This window comes from Arachis ipaensis, chromosome B9 (genome assembly GCF_059453495.1).
Source record: "Arachis ipaensis isolate K30076 ecotype BB chromosome B9, ASM5945349v1, whole genome shotgun sequence".
NCBI lineage: Eukaryota > Viridiplantae > Streptophyta > Magnoliopsida > Fabales > Fabaceae > Arachis > Arachis ipaensis.
Window position 1 is genome coordinate 133,148,139 of NC_142444.1, and position 22,938 is coordinate 133,171,076.

At 36.7% G+C, this 22,938-nt stretch overlaps 1 protein-coding gene, 1 long non-coding RNA gene and 1 pseudogene across 2 annotated transcripts; all 3 read right to left on the reverse strand.

Moving 5' to 3' along the window:
• Positions 1-10,354: 10,354 nt before the first annotated feature.
• LOC148546386 (uncharacterized) lies at positions 10,355-11,185 on the reverse strand (annotated as a pseudogene).
• Positions 11,186-13,820: 2,635 nt separating this feature from the next.
• Positions 13,821-18,946, reverse strand: LOC148546387 (uncharacterized). Its single transcript, XM_088499198.1, has 3 exons — positions 18,752-18,946; positions 18,496-18,673; positions 13,821-14,644 (listed from the first exon to the last, which is right to left on the reverse strand). Exons 1-3 carry the CDS (start codon positions 18,944-18,946, stop codon positions 13,821-13,823), a joined length of 1,197 nt encoding a protein of 398 aa, XP_088355324.1.
• Positions 18,947-19,993: 1,047 nt separating this feature from the next.
• LOC148546388 (uncharacterized) lies at positions 19,994-22,296 on the reverse strand. Its single transcript, XR_015900082.1, has 4 exons — positions 22,117-22,296; positions 21,971-22,025; positions 21,754-21,882; positions 19,994-20,283 (listed from the first exon to the last, which is right to left on the reverse strand). It is a non-coding gene; the product is annotated as an uncharacterized LOC148546388 (long non-coding RNA).
• Positions 22,297-22,938: the final 642 nt, after the last annotated feature.

The window sequence follows — 22,938 nt, forward strand, 5'->3', positions numbered from 1 at the left end:
ATGCCGGTTAAGAATTGACCAAAGAATTTTTCTAATTCAATGTCGCAAAGTATAGTCCCAACCGACGAGATACCCCAAATCAAAGTTTACTAGAGTGTCACAACAATCCAAATAATAACTGGGAGTAGAATCCCAGGTCGTTCTTCCAAGGACTTGCATTAGAATGCACATTGTTGGTTAGGAATTTTGGGATTTTGGATTGCTTACGGAAGAAGTAAAGTGACAAGTATAGAAAAGCAACAAACAACTAACAATTAAAGTGATATAACTAGAAATACCAAACAAGCATTGTCAAACTAATGAGCATTGATGAGCGGATATTTTATACACTTTTTGACATCACTTTCATATAGTTTTTAGTAGTTTTTATTTAGTTTTTATAGGTTTTAGTGTTAAAATCATATTTTTAGATTCTACTATGAGTTGTTGAATTTTTGGGCAATTTCAGGTATTTTCTGGCTGAAATTGAGGAGTTGGAGCAGAAGTCTGATTCAGAGACAGAGAAAGCACCGCAGATGCTGTCCAAATCTGACCTGCTTGCATTCGGAAGAGCTTTTCTGGAGCTACAGAAGTTCATATGGAGCGCTCTTAATGGCTATGGAAAGCTGACTTCCAGATTTTTCCAGCAATATATAATAGTCTATACTTTTCTTCGGATTAGAAGGCCAAAAACTGGCGTCCAACGCCAGCTTCTTGCCCCCTTCCGGGCGTCCAGTGCCCAAAAGAATAGAGACCAATGTACAAACGTCCAAAGAGGACCCCTAGCTGGCATTCCATGCCCAAGAGACCTCATAGCACGTGGATCTCATCAAAGCTCAGCCCAAACACTCACCAAGTGGGCCCTAGAAGTAGATTTTAGCACTAAATAGACTGTTTTACCCTTACTAGTCATTTGTTTAGTATTTAAGGGATTTTATCTATGTAATTCAGACCTTCTTCGATTCCTTTGAGCATCATTCACGTTTTTCACTTGTATTTTACTTTCATTATGAGTTTCTAAACCTTCTAGGTTGAGGGGAGGAACCCTGCTGAGTCCTATGAATTAATAAAAGTATTACTGTTTCTCTTCGATCCGTGTTTGATTAATTTTAAGATGTATATTCGATCTTCATCGTGGTGAATAGGATGATCTAACAAATTAGCTTTGTTCATCACATTAAGATGAACGTGCCTGACAAACACCCGCATCTACTTGGGTTCAGAATGCGTCTTTCACCGGATAAGGATGAACCAACAGCTATGTTCATACATCTCTCAGACGGCTAATCCACCACTTCGTTGGGGACTTCTCGATACATCAGTTCAGCCGATTTCCAGGGAGATTAGGGTCTTTATGGTAGAGGCTAGAACCCAAGGTGCAGTATTCTCTGATCCGGAAGATCTGACCTTGTCTGTGGCGTTTTGAGTAGGATCATTAAGGAGAATGAACTGTACGAACTTCACTCTCAATCAGAATGGATCCACACTAAACCTGGGGTTCAGATCTGGAGGAGTATCGGTAGCTGTTCAAACCAGTGTCAATCACATACAGCCTGCCATTGAAGAAATCACTCACAAGCAAAGAGAGCAGTAATATCAGAGTTAATTCAGAAAGACAAAGCAACTCTAATCCTCAACTCTATTCTTATTACTGATTTTAATATATACAATATATTCCTTTCATGAATTGCCCTTGCATCAATCCAACAACCTTCTGATCTACCTGACTAAGACCTGCAGGATAACCATAGCTTGCTTTAAACCACAATCCTCGTGGAATCGACCATGACTCGCTCAGGTATTACTTGGACGACCCAGTGTACTTGCTGGTACTGCCCGTACGAAAAGGTGTGGGGTTTGCTTACGCGTACAAAGTTTTTGGCGCCGTTGCCAGGGATTGTTGAGTTTGGACAAACTGACGAATTGTCTTGCTCCCTAGATCAGGTAATTTTTATTTTTGTTTGAGTCTTTTATTTTTGTTTTCTTTTTCTTAATTTTCGAAAAAATTAAAAAAAATTTTCAAAAATATTTTTATTTTCTTTATTCAATTTTTGTTCTTGGTATTGAGTCTTCCATGTTCTTGTTTCCTATTTTTCAATTCCAAAAATTTTAAAACTTCTTCCTATACTCTTTTTTAAAATATTTGTCTTTTCTCTTTTTGAGTCTTTGTTAATGTTCTTGGTTTGAGTCTTTGAGTCTTTTATTTTTATTTTACTCTTCTTCAAATTTTTGAAAATCATAAAAGGTTTTTCAAAAATATTTTTATTTTCTTTGCTTAATTTATGTTCAATTGGTTAGAGCGTTGTGCTTATGTTTTTGGTAAAATTTCATGTTTATTGAATCTTTCTTTCTAAAAATTTTTAAAAATATTTTTTTTTGTTTAATCTTATGACAAGTCTTTAAGTTTGGTGTTTTCTTGTTTATTTTCTTTTGGTTTTTGAAAATCCTTGTTTAATTTTCTAAAAAATTTTAAGTTTGGCGTTTTTTTTATGTTCTTGTGTTCTTTGAGTCTTTGAATTATGTTCTTTGTGTTCTTGTGAGTCTTCAAAGTATTCTTGAGTCTTTTTTGTGTTTTGATCTTAAAATTTTTAAGTTTGGTGTCCCTTTGTATTTTCCTCCAAAAAATTTTTGAAAAACAAGGGTGCTAGATCTAAAAATTTTAAGTCTTATGTCTTTTTGTGTTTTTCTCTTTCATCAAAAAATTAAAAAAAAATCTTTTCTAACTAATTTTATCCATAAATTTCGAAAATTACAAATAAAAATTCAGATTTTGTTTCAAATTTTTATCTTATCATATCTTAATTGTCAAGTTTTCAAAAATCAAATTTTCAAAATTTAAAAATCTTATCTTATCTTTTTCAAAATTCAAATCATATCTTTTTCAAAATCAAATTTCAAAATCTTATCTTTCTAAAATCAATTTCAAATCTTTTTAATTTCATGTCTTATCTTTTTCTAATTTCAAATTCTAATTTCAAAATCTTTTCTTATCTTATTTTTTTATCTTATTTTAAATTTAAATCTTGTCTTATCTTATCTTTTGTTTATTTTTATTTTTATCTTTTCTTAATTAATATCTTATTCTCTCTCTCTCTCTCTCTTCTTTTTCAAAACTACCTAACTAACTCTCTTCTCTCTCAATTTTTGAAAATTTCTCTCTCTTCTCTCTCTTCTATTTTCGAAAATTCAACAATTAAAATTCAAATCTTTTTAAATTAATTAACTAATTTTCAAAAATAATTAAATAAATAAAAACAAAAAATATTTTAATTCTTATTTACTTTTTCTATTTATACTGCTCTTCTTCTCACATCTCTATTATTCAAAACTCTCCTATCCCTATCTCTTCTATTGGTCTACCTCAACTTTTTTATTCTTCTTTCCTTCCTTCTTCATATCTCACTTGGAGCTTCTTGCCAATTGGCACAGAAAGCTTTCTTGTGATTTCTCTTCCATCTTTTTTTATTCCATCTTCTTTTATTTACTCTTATCTACTATATCCAAGGTATTTTTTCTTTACTTATTTTATTTATTTTTATTTTTACTTCTGACTTTAAGGAGGAGCTTCTTGCCTATTGGCGTGGTCTCTTCCTCTTTTTTTCTTTTCTTCTTGTTTATGTCCAGAAACGGGATAAAGAACCCCTCTTAACTCCTAATCCTGAACCTAAAAAGACTCTAAGGAGGCGTTTACAACTAGCTAAAGCACAACACTCTGGAAAAGACCTTTCAGAAAGTTTTGAACAAGAAACAGAGGATATGGCCAAACCACAAGAGGAGCCTAGAAAGGTCCTTGGTGACTTCACAATGCCTATCTCTGACTTTTATGGCAGAAGCATTGTTGTACCTGCCATTGGAGCTAACAATTTTGAGTTTAAGCCTCAATTAGTCTCTCTTCTGCAGCAAAACTGTAAATTTCATGGACTTCTAATGGAAGATCCACATAAGTTCTTAGCAAAATTTTTACAGATCTGTGATACTGTAAAGACTAATGGAGTTAATCCTGAAGTCTACAAGCTGATGCTCTTTCCCTTTGCCTTAAGAGACAGAGCTAAGTTCTGGTTGGACGCCCAAAGGATGAGCAAGATTAGAGTGGAAGTTCAAACCTAGTTAATGCTTTTCTGGCTAAGTTCTTTCATCCTCAAAGGATGAGCAAGATTAGAGTGGAAGTTCAAACCTTCAGACAAAGAGAAGGTGAATCCCTCTATGAAGCTTGAGAAAGATACAAGCAATTAATCAGGAGATGTCCTCCTGACATGCTCTCAGAGTGGTTCCTCATAGGCATGTTCTATGATGGCTTGTCTGAGATATCCAAGATTTCCTTGGATAGCTCTGTAGGTGGATCCCTCCACTTGAAGAAAATACTTGCAGAAGTAAGAGAACTCATTGAGATGGTTGCAAACAACCAATTCATGTACACCTCTGAGAGGAATCTTGTAAACCATGGAATCTCTCAGAAGAAACGAGTTCATGAAGTTTGAGACTTTGAATGCCATCCTGGCTTAGAATAAGATCTTGATCCAATAGGTCAACATGATCTCTCAACATCTCACTGGGATGCAAACTGCAGTTGGCAGTGCTCAGGAAGCTTCTCTTGAAGAAGAAGCCTATGATCCTGATCAACCCGCCATGGAGGAGGTGAATTATATAGGAGAAACCTATGGAAACACTTACAACCCTTCATGGAGGAATCATCCTAACCTCTCATGGAAGGATCAACAGAAACCTCAGCAAGGTTTCAATCAAGGTGGTAGGAACCAGAATAGGTTCAACAACAGACCACCATTCCCATCTTCTCAAGGGAATATGGAGACTTCTAAGCAGATCCTTTCTGACTTGGCTATTCTAGTCTCTAGTCTCACTAAGACCACCCACAGTTTCATTAATGAATTAAGGTTCTACATTAGAAACTTGAAGAATGCCAGCTTGGGTTTCCCACATCTCATCTTCCGCCTCTATGAGGCCGCTAGGGTGAAGATAGAGAATGATTTCCCCATCCCATATGAGAAGCCCATCACCAAGAAGACTATAGAACTGGCGATGGAATGTCAGAGGCTCCCAAGAGAAGAAGCTGAAGAAGGAGCTGAAGAAGGAGCTGAAGAGGAGCAGCACTGCCTTAGGGACACTACTTCCCTCCTCAAGAATACTGGAAGCAGCTCGCATTCTCCATGGAGCAGATGAGGGTCACCAATGACAGCCGCTAGCAGCAGTACATGGCGTCTGTAGAAGAGATGAGAGCTACACAGGACAGCCGTTGGGCGCGTCTCTGTACCACTCTTGATGAGATGAGAGCTGATCAGAACCTTCAGCGGCAGGAGATCTCCCAGCTGAGACAGGACTACAGCCGCTTGAGAGGACCATACGGAGCTCAGTCTGAGGAGAGAGATCCCCACCAGCGAGATTGAGGTGGCTAAGTTCCTTTTTATTTTCCTTATTATTTTACTATTTTTTATGATTAGGTTCCTGTCTTCTGCTATTTTTGTTATTGCATGATCAGTTGTTATTTCAATTTCTAGGTTCTAGTTTTATTTACTGTTTATTTTGTTATTTAATTTTTATTCTGAAAGGATGTCTCATGTATTGCTCACTGAGCTTGAAATCTAAAGAAAAGAAAGAAGAAAAAGATGTAATGCATGAGTAAGAGAGTTTATAACTGAAAGTAGTCTCATTTAATCAAATATGGTGGTGTTCTCTGTGATTCTGAATGTATGACATGAACCGTGCATGTTTGAATTTGAATCAAAGGGTGTTGATGTATAAGGAAAAGGAATTTAGAGAACTATTATGAATTTTCTGGAATTAGTAAATGTTGATCCTTGAAGCAAAAAAAGAATAAAAAGTAGGGTCCAAGGCTCTGAGTATCAATACTAGGGAGGTCAGCCATGATTAAAAGCTCAAAGAGTTGTTTCCCTAGTCATATGCTTGTGGTGTTCTTGTGTCAATTAATCCTTGAGACAGAACATTGAGAGTCGAGATCAAATGCATTTAGCAGAGTATGCTAAAGGCTTTGAGCACCACTATCTGGGAATAACTGAAAGAAAAATCAAAACTTCAAGAGAGTTCCCCAGTTAAGTGCTTGTGGTGTTCTTGTGTCAATTAAACCTTGAGACAGAACATTTAAAGTCACGGCTAGGCTCTAGGTGCAAAGCACCAATTACTTGAGAATTAAAGGATATCTGCCGTGTTCAAGGATTAAACTGAAGTATAAAGATCAGAGAATTCAAAATATGATCCGGATTCTAATTTCGAATGACAGTGACACCCCTTTGATTCAAAGGAGTGTGAGATGCCAAAACTATTCAGAATTACAAGAGATAAATCCCACTTTAAGAAGAGACATGAGCATAACTGAACTCTCGCTTCTCATGCAAATTCACATCTTAATCATGTGCTAATTTTGGTTGCTTGAGGACAAGCAACAATTCAAGTTTGGTGTTGTGATGCGTGAGCATCTTCTCTATCTTTTTCTAGTGAATTTGTATTTGAATTACTAAATTTGATCAAGATTTAACATATTTTAGCCACTATAGACGTTACTTTGAGTTGTGAGCAATTCTGTTTATTTCAGGTAGCGTTATGGACGAATTTGACAGAGTTGGAGTAAAGGACGGGCAACGGAGAACTTGCTGCCACTCCCACGCCGAACTTGAGTTTATTCAAGTTCGGTGATGGGGGAAAATCGTCGGTAAAGAATTTCACAAAAAAATAAGCGCGTTGTAAGTATAGTTCTAAACCGACAATTAAACCTCAATCAAATTTAACTTGTTTGTCACTTAAGCAGACCCAATAAAATTAACCAAAGTATTAAACCTCGGGTCGTCTCTCAAGGAATTGCAGGAAAGTGTACTTATAATTGGTTATGAGATTGTATCTTTTTGGGTTTTGAAATAAGGAACAAGAAAGTAAAATGACAAGAAAATAAACTAATAATTAAGAAAAGTCCTAGCAAGAATTGAGAATTGGAATTCCCATCCCCATTATCATAGTCACTTGTGATGGTAATTGCCTTTTGCTCTCACTTAGTTAACCTCTAACAATTGAAGGTAAGTCAAGTGAGCAATTCAACTTGAGTTCACAAGTTCTAATCAAAGACTAGAGTTAGTGAGGCTCAAGCCAACTAGCAACTTTCAATCACCTACCAACAAGAGACTTTGATAATTCAAGAGTCTCCAATTTACTCAATCTAAGCTAAGAACGTAAAAATCTAATTTAAAATCCAACCAAGCATTTTATCAAACACTTGGAAGGCATAAAATAGAAACATAGAAAATTAATAAGAGATAATAACATCTAAACCAACAATTGTAAGGAATCAACAACAACAAATAAAGGAAGAAGCAATAAACATGAAATACCTCAAATTGCATTAAAAGGAAAATCGAATCTAACATGAAGAGTTCATAAATTAAATTGGGAAAATAAAAACATCAACAAGGGAAATTAAACTAAGATGTTAGAATAATAGAATGTAGAAGAAAACTAAATTAAAGTAAAGTAGAATTCTGAAATTGAGAAGAAACAAAGCTAAAAACCCTAAAACCTAGAGAGAGGAGAGAGCATCCCTCTCCAGAAAAACTACATCTAAACCTAATGTGTGAATAATGAGGTCTGAATGAATGATTCTCCCACTCTGCAGCCTCTAATCTGTGTTTTCGGGCTTGGAACTGGGCCAAAAAAACAGCCCAAAAATTGCCCCCCAGCGTTTTTTGATATCTGCAGCACGTGATGCTTTGTCACGCGTATGCGTCGTTTAACAAAAATCCTGGTCATGCGTACGCGTCATGTCACGCGTACGCGTCGCTCGGCTCCTGCACTTGTCACACGTATGCGTCACCCACGCGTACGCGTCGCTGCCAGCTTCTCAAAACCTCATTTTCTTGCTTTTCTTTCACCTTTGCATGCTTCCTTTCCATCCTCTAAGCCATTCCTGCCCTATAAACCCTGAAAACACTCACCAAACATATCACGGCATCGAATGGTAATAAGAGGGGATTAATATTAGTAAATTTAAGGCCAAAGAAACATGTGTCCAATCATAGTACAAAATTAGGAAGGAAAATGTAAAACATGCGAATTATATGAATAAATGTGAGAATAATGGATAAAATCTACTAAATTAAGCACAAGATAAACCCTAAAAATGGGGTTTATCAATCTCCCCACACTTAAACATTAGCATGTCCTCATGCTAAGCTCAAGAGAGCCAAAAGAGTAAAGGCAAAAGGGTAGAACTTATGCAATGCAACCTATCCAGATGTAAGCTACCTACATGCATCATGCTATTCTAATTACTATATATATAAGCATATACGTGGTCAAAGTGAGTCAAATTTCCAAGAAATCATATATGCACAATCAAGGACTAAATCGATCATATCAAAGCACATTCACAATTGAGTTGAGTTAATCAAAAGAGTTCACAAACTTGCAAGACAAGCAATGATCAAATATGGACATATGGAAATGAGCAATTGAACCCTCACTGGATGTGTATATGCACTCTAATCACTCAAGTGTTTGGGGTTAAACTACTCAAATCTCCTCTAATCATGCTTTCTAAAACTTTTCTCTTCATCTAACCAATCAACAATTATCAAGTGTACAAATGCAAATATCATGAGGATATATGTATGGCTAAGCGAGCTATCATATGAATCTTTGACTAACCTAAGTTCTCACCTAACACATACACACACTCTATACAATTCTAAAGTCAAGCTTAGCCACCCAAAATCTCACTTTTGCATATTTTTACACACTCATGTATCAATACTAATTCCATCACATATGCATTGATCTTTTTATTGAACTTAACATTGGGGTGATTTTATCCCCTATTCATTTATTTCTTCTCTTTTTTTTTCTTTTCTTTTCTCTTTTTTTTCTTTTTTATATAAACGAAAGCATAATACATCAATGCATATGGTTTTTATAATTTCACACGAGTAAGCACCCCAAATTCTCAATATTTGTCAATAAAAACAAAACACCTTCTCATCAACCATAGTTCCCACATTTTCCCACACTTAGTTGACACACACTATCTTAAGCTAACCAAAGATTCGAATAGGGTAATTAATTATTTTTCTGCTTAAGGCTAGTGATGTGGTAATATAAAGAACAAATAGGGGGTTAAAAAGCTCAAAATGGCAAACAAAGGTAAATGAAACGGTAGGCTATTTGGGATAAGTGAGCTATAATCAAATGATGGCCTCAATCACATATATGCATGAATATACACTAAATAATGGACATATAGAATGGAACAAACCAAAGATTGCAATCATAGAGAAGAAAACACACAAGAATAAAAATCATGGTTAAATAATGTAACCATGCAATTAAGCTCAAAAACTCACGGGTTGTGTGTTCTTAGCTCAAAAACCATATTTCAAACTATATATATATATATATATATATATATATATATATATATATATATATATATATATATATATATATATATATATATATATACACACACACACTAAATGAAATGTTGGGATTATGAAAAGTTATTAAAAATTTTTAGTTCACTCCCTATTTTCAATAAACCAAAGTTTCATATGCAAAAGGGTAACCTAAGCTCAATAATCCATATTTTTCCAAATCACAACTAATAATCTAAAAGTGCAATTCAAACTAAAAGTCTAAGATATATACAAGCCAAAGTACAAAGTGCAACAAAGTAAAAATAAACAAAAGTACAATAAAGTAAAAATATGCAAGTACTAAAAAAACAAAATAAAGCAAAATAGAACAAAAGTCTGAAATGATTCACCAAAATATAGACTCCGCTGATGATGGCAACCTCCCCACACTTAAATAACAGCATCGTTCTCGATGCTCCGCAAATCAAGTCGGGTGAGTGAGGTCAACGTTTGCATCTCTATCATCGCCGGTCGAAGGATGTGCCTCTGGCTCTGTTGGCTGTGCCTATGCCTGTGGCTCTGTAGGATGCTCAAGCTGAGTCGCCTCCTGCTGGGCCTCCTCCTAATCATCCTCCTCCTCTTCAGAGTGCTCCGAGGGTGTGTCAAGCTCAGAGGGGATGTCAGTACGCCCCAAAGTCACAATTAGCTTCAAATGTGCATAGCATCGCTTGTTGCGATGCTCAGACTGCTCATAACAAGCGCCGCTCCATCCGATCCATGCGCTCAAAGAGGTGCTGCACAAGATGGTAGACCGGCTGTAATGCAGATGAAGGTGCTGATCGAGATGGTGCAGATGGTCCTGCTGCAGCTGAAGAAGTAGTCGGCTCAGTAGCTACTGGTATGGCTGCTCAGTCTCTGCATCGGGCTACTGGGCGGTCATTAGACCAGTCACCCCAAGGGATAACCTTCTCCTTACCATGAGCGGTTGGTGCCTCATTGCCCTGCTCCTAGGGTACCTCAGCCCGGTGAGCTAGCTGTGTGACCAAACAAGGGAATGGCAGGTTTCCTCTGATATTGGCTCGGTACATGTATCTCCTGATGAGTCGTGGAAGGTACAACTCATTCCCCTCTAAGACACACCAAATCAGAACTACCATATCGGCCGGGACCTCAGTAGAATGAGTATTGGGCATGACATAGGTGCATAGAATCTGCTGCCATAGCTTTGCCTCCTTTTTTAGATAATCGAACTTAATGCCTCTCGGAGTCTCTTTCGATGATCCATGCTCCCAAGGGGCATTAGGAAAGGCAATTGTATGATGCACTGTGTCCCAATCAAAACTCATGCATTTAATATCCTCCTCAGCCTTATGGAAGGCATCCTTATCACTGATCATAGGCTAAAAGTGGAGGATCTCCTCAATAGCCTCCTCTGTAATCAGAATCTGCCTATTTCTGAGATGAACTGCATCAAGGGTCACTCGGTAGAAATTGCAATAGAATTTCCGGACCCAAGACTCGTTCACTCGCACTAACTCCCTGTCCAGAAATACCCAATCCCTCTCCGCAATCCGACGCTCAGTATACTGCTTCAGATCGAAGGGTACAACTAGTTTCTTTTTCACAATGAGGTTCTGCTTATCAAAGTGCTCAAATCTGAGCTCATAGTATAGGTTGGGAAACTTATATGAGTTGTTAGAAGGCATAGCTTGGTCAGCCTTCTCCTTCTCATTAAGCTTTCGCTCAAATAAGCCTAAGGTCGCCGGCTCAGTGGATGGCTGCGACCTTTTCCTCTTATTGGAGGTTACCTTGGCTTTGCCTTTCCCTCTGTCAGACATTCTGAAAACAGAAATGATAGGATACAGAATATTAAATAAAGCAGAAGAAAGAAAAGTAGGTAAATAAGCAAGCAGACAGAAAGCCAGAAACAGAAGGGTATTGACCTAACTTGAAACAAAATTAAAAACAGAAAAGGGCTTCAAAATCACTTGGTCAATCAAGGTTTTATTTGACACAGAATTTCGTCAAATAGTTCCTTGTTGCCATTAAACAAGTAGTTCAGATAAAGGGAAGTAAAGAAGGGGTGGAAATGCTAGCTGACCAATTTATGAATTGAATTTGGCAGTAATCAAGTAGGAATAAAGTCAAAATGTGCCAAATTCAATTCACAATTGGAAATTGATAGCATAAACATTTTAGAAAAATTCGACAACATTCTGACAGTAAATTGAGCGTTCCTGGATAAAAACAGCAGTAAACAACAAGTCATATGAATTTAGAGAAATTCAAACAGATGCAGTGAACAGTAAATCCATATGATTCAGTTAACATTAAGCTAGAGTAGTATAGCAGCAATATGTAGCTCATATGAGTTCAAAACAATTCAGATAAATCAGCAACTATAATTTTATATGAGCTGATATGCATATTCAAACAGAGCAGCCAATTTCAATCCATCAAACCAAGTGTCATATGAATATATTAACTACTAAACACACACAAATCACATGTGAATTTGTATGAACTAAACAAATAGGCCATCATGCAGCAGCAAGGGCAGGCAATATTCTGAACTTATCTGTGTACCAGAAGAAGGAATAAAATCAAGAACATACTCATTCCAAATAGTAGCAATAAACACGAACACAGCAGCAATAACAACTTAGAATCAAACGTTAAGCAAAATCGGTATCACTGCAGAAAATCCATAAATTGTTCATATAAAATAGCAATCATCAGCAACAGGGAAACAGCAAGAACAATTATGCAGCAGCATCCACAAACCAAATTAACACAGGGGTAAGTCATTACCAGCAACAGAAAAACCAATTTCAGATAGAATAAACAATAGAATTCAAACCTAAATCCCCTACAAAATCATTTAACTACCTAACCGCATGCAATTCTAACTAACTAAAATGCAATTAAAGTAAGCTAAGTGTGCTAACTAAACAGAATAGAAAGAACGCAAAAGGAAGAACAGGGGAAACCTGGAAGGGGTTTCGGAAGTAGAAGCAGAGATGGAAAGTGGAAGGGGGAAAGAGCAGTGCCAACCCAAAGACGGCGACTACAGATGGCGGTGATGAAGGTAGAATGGTGGTGCTGAACTCAGGAAGCAGGGGAAGAAGCAGAGCCATAGAAGAAGGGCAGTTCAGATGCAATGCTTAAAGAATCAGGTGAGGTGGTTGAAGAGGAGAGGAAGGGAAGAGTAGGCAGAAGAGCGGTCGGCGGCGGCGGCCGGCGGTGGCTGATGGAGGATGGTTATGGGTGGGTTGAGTTTGCAGAGGAGGGAAGAGAGAAAGGAAACGTTGGAGGTGGATAGTGAGTGAGCGACGCGAGTGGGTAGGGTTCTCATGTGAGGAGTGTTAGTGAATTCAAACCCACGTGTACGTGTGGCTCACGCGTGTGCGTGGGTTGAGGGAAATGAAGGTGACGCGTACGCGTGAGCCACGCGTACGCATCGGTCAAAATTGTGCTAAACGCACAATTCCAGTGCCGTTTTCACACAACTCTCTGTAACTTTGCATTGGGGTAGCATTTTGATACGACGCGTACGCGTCGGTCACGCGTATGCGTGGAAGGCCAGAAATGAATATGATGCGTATGCGTCGGCGACCCGCACACGTGGGTGTGGTTATGTGCCTGGCATCCTTCCGTGCGGTTTCAGCCCAACTCTCTGTAACTTTTTACTAGAGAGCAAAATTCGCATCGACGCGTACACGTCACATCCTCTCCTTTTTTAAAAAAAATATACCAGCTGTCAAATTAATGCCAACCATGGTTAAACCAGTAAAACCACAATTTAACTAAATAAAGATAACTAAAAATTGAAATGCAACTTATTACCAGTATAAATAAAAGAGAAAATAGGAAGAATTTACCATAGTAGGGTGTCTCCCACCTATCACTTTTAGTTAAAGTCCTTAAGTTGGACATTTGGTGAGATATTTGTCATGGTGGCTTGTGCTTGAACTCATCTTGAAACTTCCACCAACGCTTGGACTTCCAATAAGCTTCGACATTTCCGAATGAGTTCACCAAGCCTTGATGAAGTTCTTCACAAGCTTTGAGCTCCCAAGGTTGATCCTCTTGTATGCCGGGATCCCAAATCTTGTTTCTACACCCGTCTTTGAGTTGCTCATCATTGTTCCAATCAGGTGGCAAGCAATTCGAATTCTCTATGAAGTACCAAACTCTTCTCTTAGATCCCACCAATTGATCACTAGTCCAACCCTTGCATCTAGCTCTTGAAATATCAACCTTGATGAGTCTAGATTTGCAACTCCAACCACTGAACATCCTTCTCTTATGCTTAATGCCACAAAGCCTCCTAAGTTGATCATCCGTTTCAAGAATACCATACTCAAGTGGGACAGTAAAGCGAATGGAGATAAGTCTTACCCACTCAAATGAAGGAGTGGACGGCCACCTAGGTAGAGAAATTTCCAACATTCTTGATAAAGCATACTCAACTCATGTCCAACCTTTTTGAAGGACTTCCACTTCCACATCATTCTCAAACTTATTTAGAGAAGGTTCTTCATACCCAAGGGGTTCATTTACGGATGTAGATTCATCACTAGGAAGACTTGATTCATGATCATCATCACCAAGGGAACTTGCTTCTTGATCTATCCCATCCAATTTTTCATAGGGAATATGCCATGGAGGTTGTGCACTAGCCTCCTTGACATTGATTTCAAGCTTCTTGGAGGAATAATTTACAACTTTGGATTCCCATGGAGGTTCAGCATCTCCTAAGTCTTCAACCACTTCTTCCTCTTCAACTATTACGGCTTCCTCCACTTGTTCCAATACAAAGTCACGTTCCTCATTGTCCATCGGAGTTCCTAGTCTCTCCTTCATGCTACGCTCTTCTATTGATCCTCCACATGTAGGGGTTCCTTGAGTGTCCAAATGTTGGAAAGCTAATCGATTTACTACCTCGGTCAAGGCAGCCGTGAATTCTAGTACCTCCCTTTGCATCTCTCTTTGCCCTTGAAGAAGAACACCAAGAGTATCATGCATTGGAGATTGGGGTGGATATGAGGGTTCATTTCTTGGGAGGAAAGGTTCATGATATGAGGGTGGTTTATCATAATAAGGATGTGGCGGTTCAACACTCTCCATCTTTTCCACTTGTTGCACAACACACTTCAATCCTTTGTTCTCAACTTGAGATATGTTAGCCATGAGAGCTTCGTGTGCTTTTTGGCTTTCCTCTTGCTCCATTTGATGAATGGTTGCTTGAAGTTGATCCAGTGTTTCCTTGAGACGATCCCTTGACTCTTGTTCCGCTTGGATAGCATAATTGGGATCATATGGCTCTTGGATTGATGGATATGGATATGGTGTATATGGAGGTGGTGGTTCTTGGGAGTAATTGTGTTGGAATGTGGGCGGCTCTATGTATGGCTCATATGGTTCGTAAGGTGGTTGGTATGTTGGATAAGGGTTAGGAGCATATGGAAGTGTTTGATTGTAAGTGGCTTGTGAGTATGGTGGTTCAAAGCTATGTTGAGGAGGGGGTTCATAGGCATATGGTGGGGCTTGTTGGTAACTACAAAGGGGTCCACCATATCCATTGTCTTGGTATACACCTTAGAATGGCTCTTGCTCATAGTAAGTTGGTGGAGGTTGTTGCCAAGAGGGTTGTCCATAAGCTTGAGAGTCCTCCCACCTTTGATTGTCCCATCCTTGATGCATGTTCTCATTGTAATTTTCATTCCCTACAACAAAAGTTAAACCAAACTCATAGCCAAATGGGTGAGAATTCATAGTAACAAGAGAAAATAAAAACAAAAACTAATAAGAAACAATGAAAGTAAACTCCTAAAACTAGAAACAACTAACAAAGAAACAAAAAGGCAAACGTATTTACAATATTCACAATAACCAATAATAAGGCACAAATTTGCAAGTCCCCAGCAACGGCGCCAAAAATTGACGGGGGAAAAATCGTCGGTAAAGAATTTCACAAAAAAAAAAAGCGCGTTGTAAGTATAGTTCTAAACCGACAATTAAACCTCAATCAAATTTAACTTGTTTGTCACTTAAGCAAACCCAATAAAATTAACCGAAGTATTAAACCTCGGGTCGTCTCTCAAGGAATTGCAGGGAAGTGTACTTATAATTGGTTATGAGATTGTATCTTTTTGGGTTTTGAAATAAGGAACAAGAATTGGGATTTCTATCCCCATTATCATAGTCAATTGTGATGGTAATTGCCTTTTGCTCTCACTTAGTTAACCTCTAACAATTGAAGGTAAGTCAAGTGAGCAATTCAACTTGAGTTCACAAGTCCTAATCAAAGACTAGAGTTAGTGAGGCTCAAGTCAGCTAGCAACTTTTAATCACCAACCAACAAGAGACTTTGATAATTCAAGAGTCTCCAATTTACTCAATCTAAGCTAAGAACGTAAAAATCTAATTTAAAATCCAACCAAGCATTTTATCAAACACTTGGAAGGCATAAAATAGAAACATAGAAAATTAATAAGAGATAATAAAATCTAAACTAACAATTGCAAGGAATCAACAGCAACAAATAAAGGAAGAAGCAATAAACATGAAATACCTCAAATTGCATTAAAAGGAAAATCGAATCTAATATGAAGAGTTCATAAATTAAATTGGGAAAATAAAAACATCAACAAGGGAAATTAAACTAAGATGTTAGAATAATAGAATGTAGAAGAAAACTAAATTAAAGTAGAATTCTGAAATTGAGAAGAAACAAAGCTAAAAACCCTAAAACCTAGAGAGAGGAGAGAGCCTCCCTCTCCAGAAAAACTACATCTAAACCTAATGTGTGAATAATGAGGTCTGAATGAATGATTTCCCCACTCTGTAGCCTCTAATCTGTGTTTTCGGGCTTGGAACTGGGCCAAAAAAATAGCCCAGAAATCGCCCCAGCGTTTTCTGATATCTGCAGCACGTGATGCTTTGTCACGCGTACGCGTCGCTTGACAAAAATCCTGGTCACGCATACGCGTCATGTCACGCGTACGCGTCGCTGCCAGCTTCTCAAAACATCATTTTCTTGCATTTCTTCCACCTTTGCATGCTTTCTTTCCGTCCTTTAAGCCATTCCTGCCCTATAAACCCTAAAAATACTCAGCAAACATATCACGGCATCGAATGGTAATAAGAGGGGATTAAAATTAGCAAATTTAAGGCCAAAGAAACATGTTTCCAATCATAGTACAAAATTAGGAAGAAAAATATAAAACATGCAAATTATATGAATAAATGTGAGAATAATGTATAAAATCTACTAAATTAAGCACAAGATAAACCCTAAAAATGGGGTTTATCATTCGCCGTCAAATAAAAAATTCCAAGAAAGACACGCTGCCTCCTCCACGCCGAACTTGAAGTTCTTCAAGTTCGGCGCCAATGGAAAAATCCCAATGAGAATTTACGCTGCCTATCCCACGCTGAACTTGAAGATCTCCAAGTTCAGCGCCAGCTTGAAGACTACAAAGGGGAGTTACGCACATCAATCCACGCTGAACTTGGATTTTCCAAGTTTGGCGTGAACTCTTCTAACCCAAGTGGTCCCCAATTCGTTCCAAAGGCTGCACGGATCAATTAAAATAATTTTGATTTAAACTTTTATTTTATTTATACTTAAGAAAAGATATTATTTATTTTAGGAAATATATTTTACATTAATTAGGATTATATATAAAAGGGAAAAGAATCAGCCCTTCGAGCTCTTCTCTTCTCTTCAACCTCATTTCGCAATTTACAGTTTACCTGAATCCTAGTTTTCTCTCTGAACCATGAGCAACTAAACCTTCATTGTTAAGGTTAGGAGCTCTGTCTATTGTATGGATTGATAATATTATTTTTCTATTTTAATTCATGTACTGATTTATATTTCAAAAATGTTTTCATTCTTTATCTTATGAATTTGGGTGGAACAGAAGTATGACCTTGGTTCTAATTGAGTTCTTGTTTTACTTGGAAAAGCTCTTTACTTGAACAAAAGCTTGAAAACAATTTTTCCTAAATTTCTAATTATCTGAACTTAATAGGATACGTGACATATAATCCTCTTATATTTGTGTAATTAGGGTTTCTGTGGCATATAACTAGAATTGAACTTCACCATCTAATTGGAATTAAGTGACCAAGGAATTGGCGGTTGATGAAGGTTAGAGGAGACTAAAAAGGTCTAAGGAATTAGGGTTTAGTCACTTATAGTTTGCTATGAATTAAATCTTGCATGATTAAAATAGTTAGTAAGAAAAGTCAATCCGGAAAATAGATAACTCTGAAGTCTTAACTGTTTTTCCATAAACTATTCACAACTTGTTTACTGCTTGCTTTTTGATTTACTGAATTTACTGATTAATGCAATTGAACTCTCAAACACCATTTTCTGTTTGTCTGACTAAGCAAATCACTTGACTATTGTTGCTTGATCTATCAATCCTCGTGGGATCGACCCTCATTCACTTGAGGTACTACTTGGTATGACCCGATGCACTTGCCGGTTAGTTTGTGGACTTTAAATTCTGCACCAACAACTTCATCTACTGTTGCTACTGTTGAGGCTACTCCACATCCAACTGAGATTTCAAGATAGACTATTCAGGGAGCTAGTGCAGTAACCCCTGAAAAACTGGCCTCCTTTTGAAATTTGTTCCAACTCCAGGATTCAACCTACCTAGAAAAAGTGTCTAGCTAGCACAGAGTGTAGTGGCGTTTTGAGTTCATGCTGTTGTAGTTGAATGCTATGGTTAAACAATGTGTTTTTTGTAATGTAACCTTCGAAATCTGTATGCATGGCCTTTGAATGTTGTTATGGCCTATGATGTTTTGGGTTGTGATAGTATGTTATGCACAATGTGCTTTAGCACAAAAAACACTTGTTCCATGCTCTGGAAAATATTATGTTATGTTAAATTAATTTCATATTAGCTTTGTTGCATGTTTTGATTTATCTATTTTTGGTTTAATTGAACACAATTTTAGCAGAACAAGTGCAGCATCAAGAGTTGAACTCATGTAAAATTAGTGTTTCATTTCATTCCATCTTCATCAAGACATTACATACCACTTAAGAAATTTAAAATTTCATAACATAATCATCATTTGTTGAATATAAACCCCAACAAGCTAAAACCTAAACACACACCAAAAGTAACTACAAAAGCCAGCAGCACCATTGTAAATATCTTCACGGTCTTAACATCACTCTCCAAGCTTGTCATCCTCCAATTTAACTGATGCAAAACTTCTTGTTGAATGGGTGTTGTACAAATTGGTTCTTCATATCCATCAGCCCAGCGAAAAAAATTACAATGGATTCCATACTGCAGAATAAAAAACCCAGGTGAATCCAAGCTCAAAGTGAAACCATCTTAACATTTTCTTCACAGCCATAACCTTACCTCATAGTTCGGACAACCATAAAATGGTCTACCAGAATTTTCTGCCGTCGTTGAGTACTTCATCACCGTCTGAAGCCTGCAATTGCAGAAAACGGCGTTCCTACTTCCCCTATTGCGCATTCCTTTGCTACCATAAGGTCTCCCTACAGAGTTGTTTCTACTTGAGCTACTTTGGCTTCTCTCGCCACCACCCATCATCACTCACGCAAACGAGAAATTAATTTGGGTATTAAGGCGAAGAAGAGAGGTTGAAGAAGAGAAGACAATGATTTGGGAATTAGGGTTTTATAATTGAAAATGGACTAATTTGAGTATTATTAAGCAATTCTAGATACCAATTTGAATCAAATTCAACCTTGGTACACATCAGCATACAGCTGGAATGCCCACATGGCAGTTCACGTTCCACATCATCAACGTTTAGACGACACTTCTGCGAGGGACTAACAGAGATGCACGTTTTTTAATTTCAGGGATTTAGTTAGTTATTTTAAAAATCAAGGACTAAATTGAATAGCGATTAGAAATTCAGGGACCAATTTGGGCATTTACTCTATTTATGTTGAATAAGATATCGTTTTTGTCCTAACAATTTGGAATAAGTCTTAAAGTTGTTCCTAACGTTTAAATCGTTCTATTTTAAGTCCCTAATATTTTGAAATTGTTTCAATGTTGGCATGCCATTAGTAATCTGTTGACAAACGGTAAGACAATATTGAGACGATTTTGAAATGTTAGAGACTTAAATAGGACGAAAATATTAGGGATAAAAATGATACATTACTCTTAGAAAAGTTACCAAATCAAATAAAGTAAAAATGAATTTTGACATAATAAATTGTATTACAAATTCAAGATTTTTACTCATACTTGTAAAAAAATTAGTAGAGAAACTTCCGAAAAAGGAAAAAATATGGTACATTATACAATGAAATATAAATCATACTTTTTTGTCTATAATATACTAAATTTTTTTAATGTTTAATTTAATAAAATTTTATTTTTAATGTAACACCCTACCACACTAACCTTTACGCTTAAGTCGTAAAACAGAGGTGGTGTGGTATTACAACCTCTAAAATAAAATGAGTACATATAATAGCAGAAGAATTATAATATGCTAGGAGCCTTGAAGAATAGAGGAAATAAAAATCGCAAAATAAAAGCGCAACACTCAAGGAACGAGTTGACTTGCGTGCTAAGAAAACCATAACTACTAAACATAAGATGACAGAAGTAGGAATAGAGTGCCAAAGATACAAAATAACAAGCTCCTGACTCAGCCTGCGAAGTCAAGACTGGCCGGAGAATATTTACATATATATACATACATATCCAAAACCCAAAAGTACATATACACAATCCTACCTCTCCATAAACCTCTAAGAGGATCAAAATAACAAGTTATGCAGAGAGAAAACCAAGTACATATATATATATATATATATATACATCATAGCATAATAAAATAACCCTGTAACCACTCCGCTTCAAGAGTCCAGACGCCTAACGAGATGCCTCTTGACCTGCATCTGAAAAACAACAACATAGTGTAGAATGAGAACCGGAGGTTCTCAATATGGTAAAGGTGCCACACACATAATATATAAGGTCCTGGGAATGCCAGAGGCAATCCTAGAACGCCGACACTCAGATTATAGAGCTTAAAGTATTAAACAGAAGCCATAAAAGGTGGTTTTCTAAAAATATTTAATCCTAACTTAACTTAACCTTAAATCTAAGTCCTATACTGCCATTCCTCCATACCTCCAACTCCATCATGCATTTTCACAGACAAATAGACAGATAAAGGCAAACACAGGAAGGTTACAACTACTGCAGGTAATAAATACACATTTAGCATGGCAAATACAGATAGGCACACCCAATTAAAGCACAAGCAAGTAATTCAAGTAATATGCATATGATGCATGCCTGTTCTATGGCTGATGAGGCTCATCTGTCGGTTATCCAGCCAACCCGACAAGTCTGAATTGTCCTTAGACTGTCCCCCGACGTGCATCCCCAAGAGTCTATGCATAGCTTTTTCTCAAATAATCAATATTGCTCAATGGGGGTAACATTCCCGGGAATTTATATAGTGCTCGGTCACACTTACGTCATAGGGTCAACAGAGTATCGAGTTTTCAACCTGGTACACGTGGTGGCAAGCCACGACACTTGATCCAGGGAATCCCGTATCTCAGATTATTCAAATTCATAAGCCATATAAATAATTCAATTATAATTCATCAACATCCACATCATTCTTAATCGCATCTCATTCATCATTATACGTCAATCATATTCAATCCTTATACTTCATTATCGCACCTCCCATTCCGTCCATCAATAGTTCCAATTCAAAACATAATTCATTCTTTTCTAAATGAATCAAACCTAAAACATGCTCATTTTCTTAATAACTCTAAATCAAACCATATAACCTTTGAATATAAATCTTTTTAAATAATCATATAAACAAAATCTCTGATTTTTTATAAAATTTCGGCAACATCTCCTCTAAAATTTGGACTTTGCCACCCTTTTCGGGTCCAAACCTGCTTTCTTTTCAATTCAACATACCCTTCCTCATCATCATAATAATCACCACAATAAATCTACCTCAGATCAACAATTATACTCATACAATATTCAAATTCAACAACCAAAATTAAACTAAGGACCATAGTTCACTAATCCTAGGCTTCTAACACAAAATACCTCAAATCAATAATTTACCAAATCATTAGTTAATCAACAAGCACCATACCAACCCTGTTCATCAACAATAACATTCAACTATAATTCTCTCCAAATTAACATAACAACATTCACCATCCAAAATTAATAACTAATTATCCAATAAACTTCAACCAAATATATTCATCGAAAAATTACTAAACATTAAACATACACTTGCATTCCAACTTATCCTATGGTCATCTAGCCTAAGTTTTCACAGAACATTATATATTAAATGCAAAAAACCTAAACCATACCTTGGCCGATTTCCACGTATTGACCAAAGCTATTTATTCAAAACCAAGGCAACCCCTCAAAACTCAACTAATCTGCTTCCTCCAAGTTCCAGTATTCACAATTTCAAGCTCCAATTATTTATTCACAACCTAATACACATTCATAACACATATATATCCAATTTAATACTCAAAGCTCAAATTCAATGAAAATAAAATAGAATTATTGTATCCTCACCTTACCCAAGCTTCACATAAGCAAGAGTGAACATTTTTCTCAAGCTAATTGGATCCTAAAACATCAAAAATCAAAGAAATTCAACACCCCTTCTCAAAACTCGAAAATTGGGGGAAATGAAGGCTGAGTGTGATTAAACAAGTTACCAATGAAATTGTTTTGATAGAAATATAGAGCTCGACGCGGTGAACGCGTGGCCGCAAACGGTGCGGCGATCGGAGCTCGGACGGAGGAGTTACGTACGTTGGAAAGTAACGTAAGGTTAGGGAAGGTTTTCTCTTCTCTCCCCTCTATGGCTTCAGCGTATCATTTGCTGAAATGGGGAGGAAGAAACCGCAATTCACTTAAACGTGCTGGGCTGGTTGGGCCCACGGGCCCGGTTTGGGCCCGGTTCAACCGGTTTGGCCTGTTCGGTCCAATCTTAGACTGTTTTTTTCGAAATTAGTGTCAAAATTCTCGTTTTGATGAGCTCTATCCTAATTTGATATAATATTCATGTTTCTAATATTCCTTATTAAAAATTAATTTATTGACTAATTATCTACTAATTTAACCGGGGTTTACATTTAACATTAAAATAAATTTTATTTTTATCCTTTAATAATATTAATTTTTTTACGATTGATAATTATTACTCTTAATAAAAAATAAAGTTACTTAGAATGAAAGCAAGGTTTAATTATTCTGTTGGTCTTTATAGTTTCACCAAACTTTCAATAAAGTCCATATATTTTTTTACTTTTTAATTGAGTCCCTACACTCCTTTAAATTTTGTAATTAGGTTATTTTTGTAAGACCCAGAACCTTTGAAAAGTCTTTTTTTGATCAAGTCTCAAATCATATAATTATTTATAGCCTTAATTTCATAAATTATTTTATTAAAGATAATTAAGGCAAGTTTTGATTTATTGAATTTGAGACGAGTTATGATTTTTATCCAATTTTATAATTATTGTGTTATTTTCTAT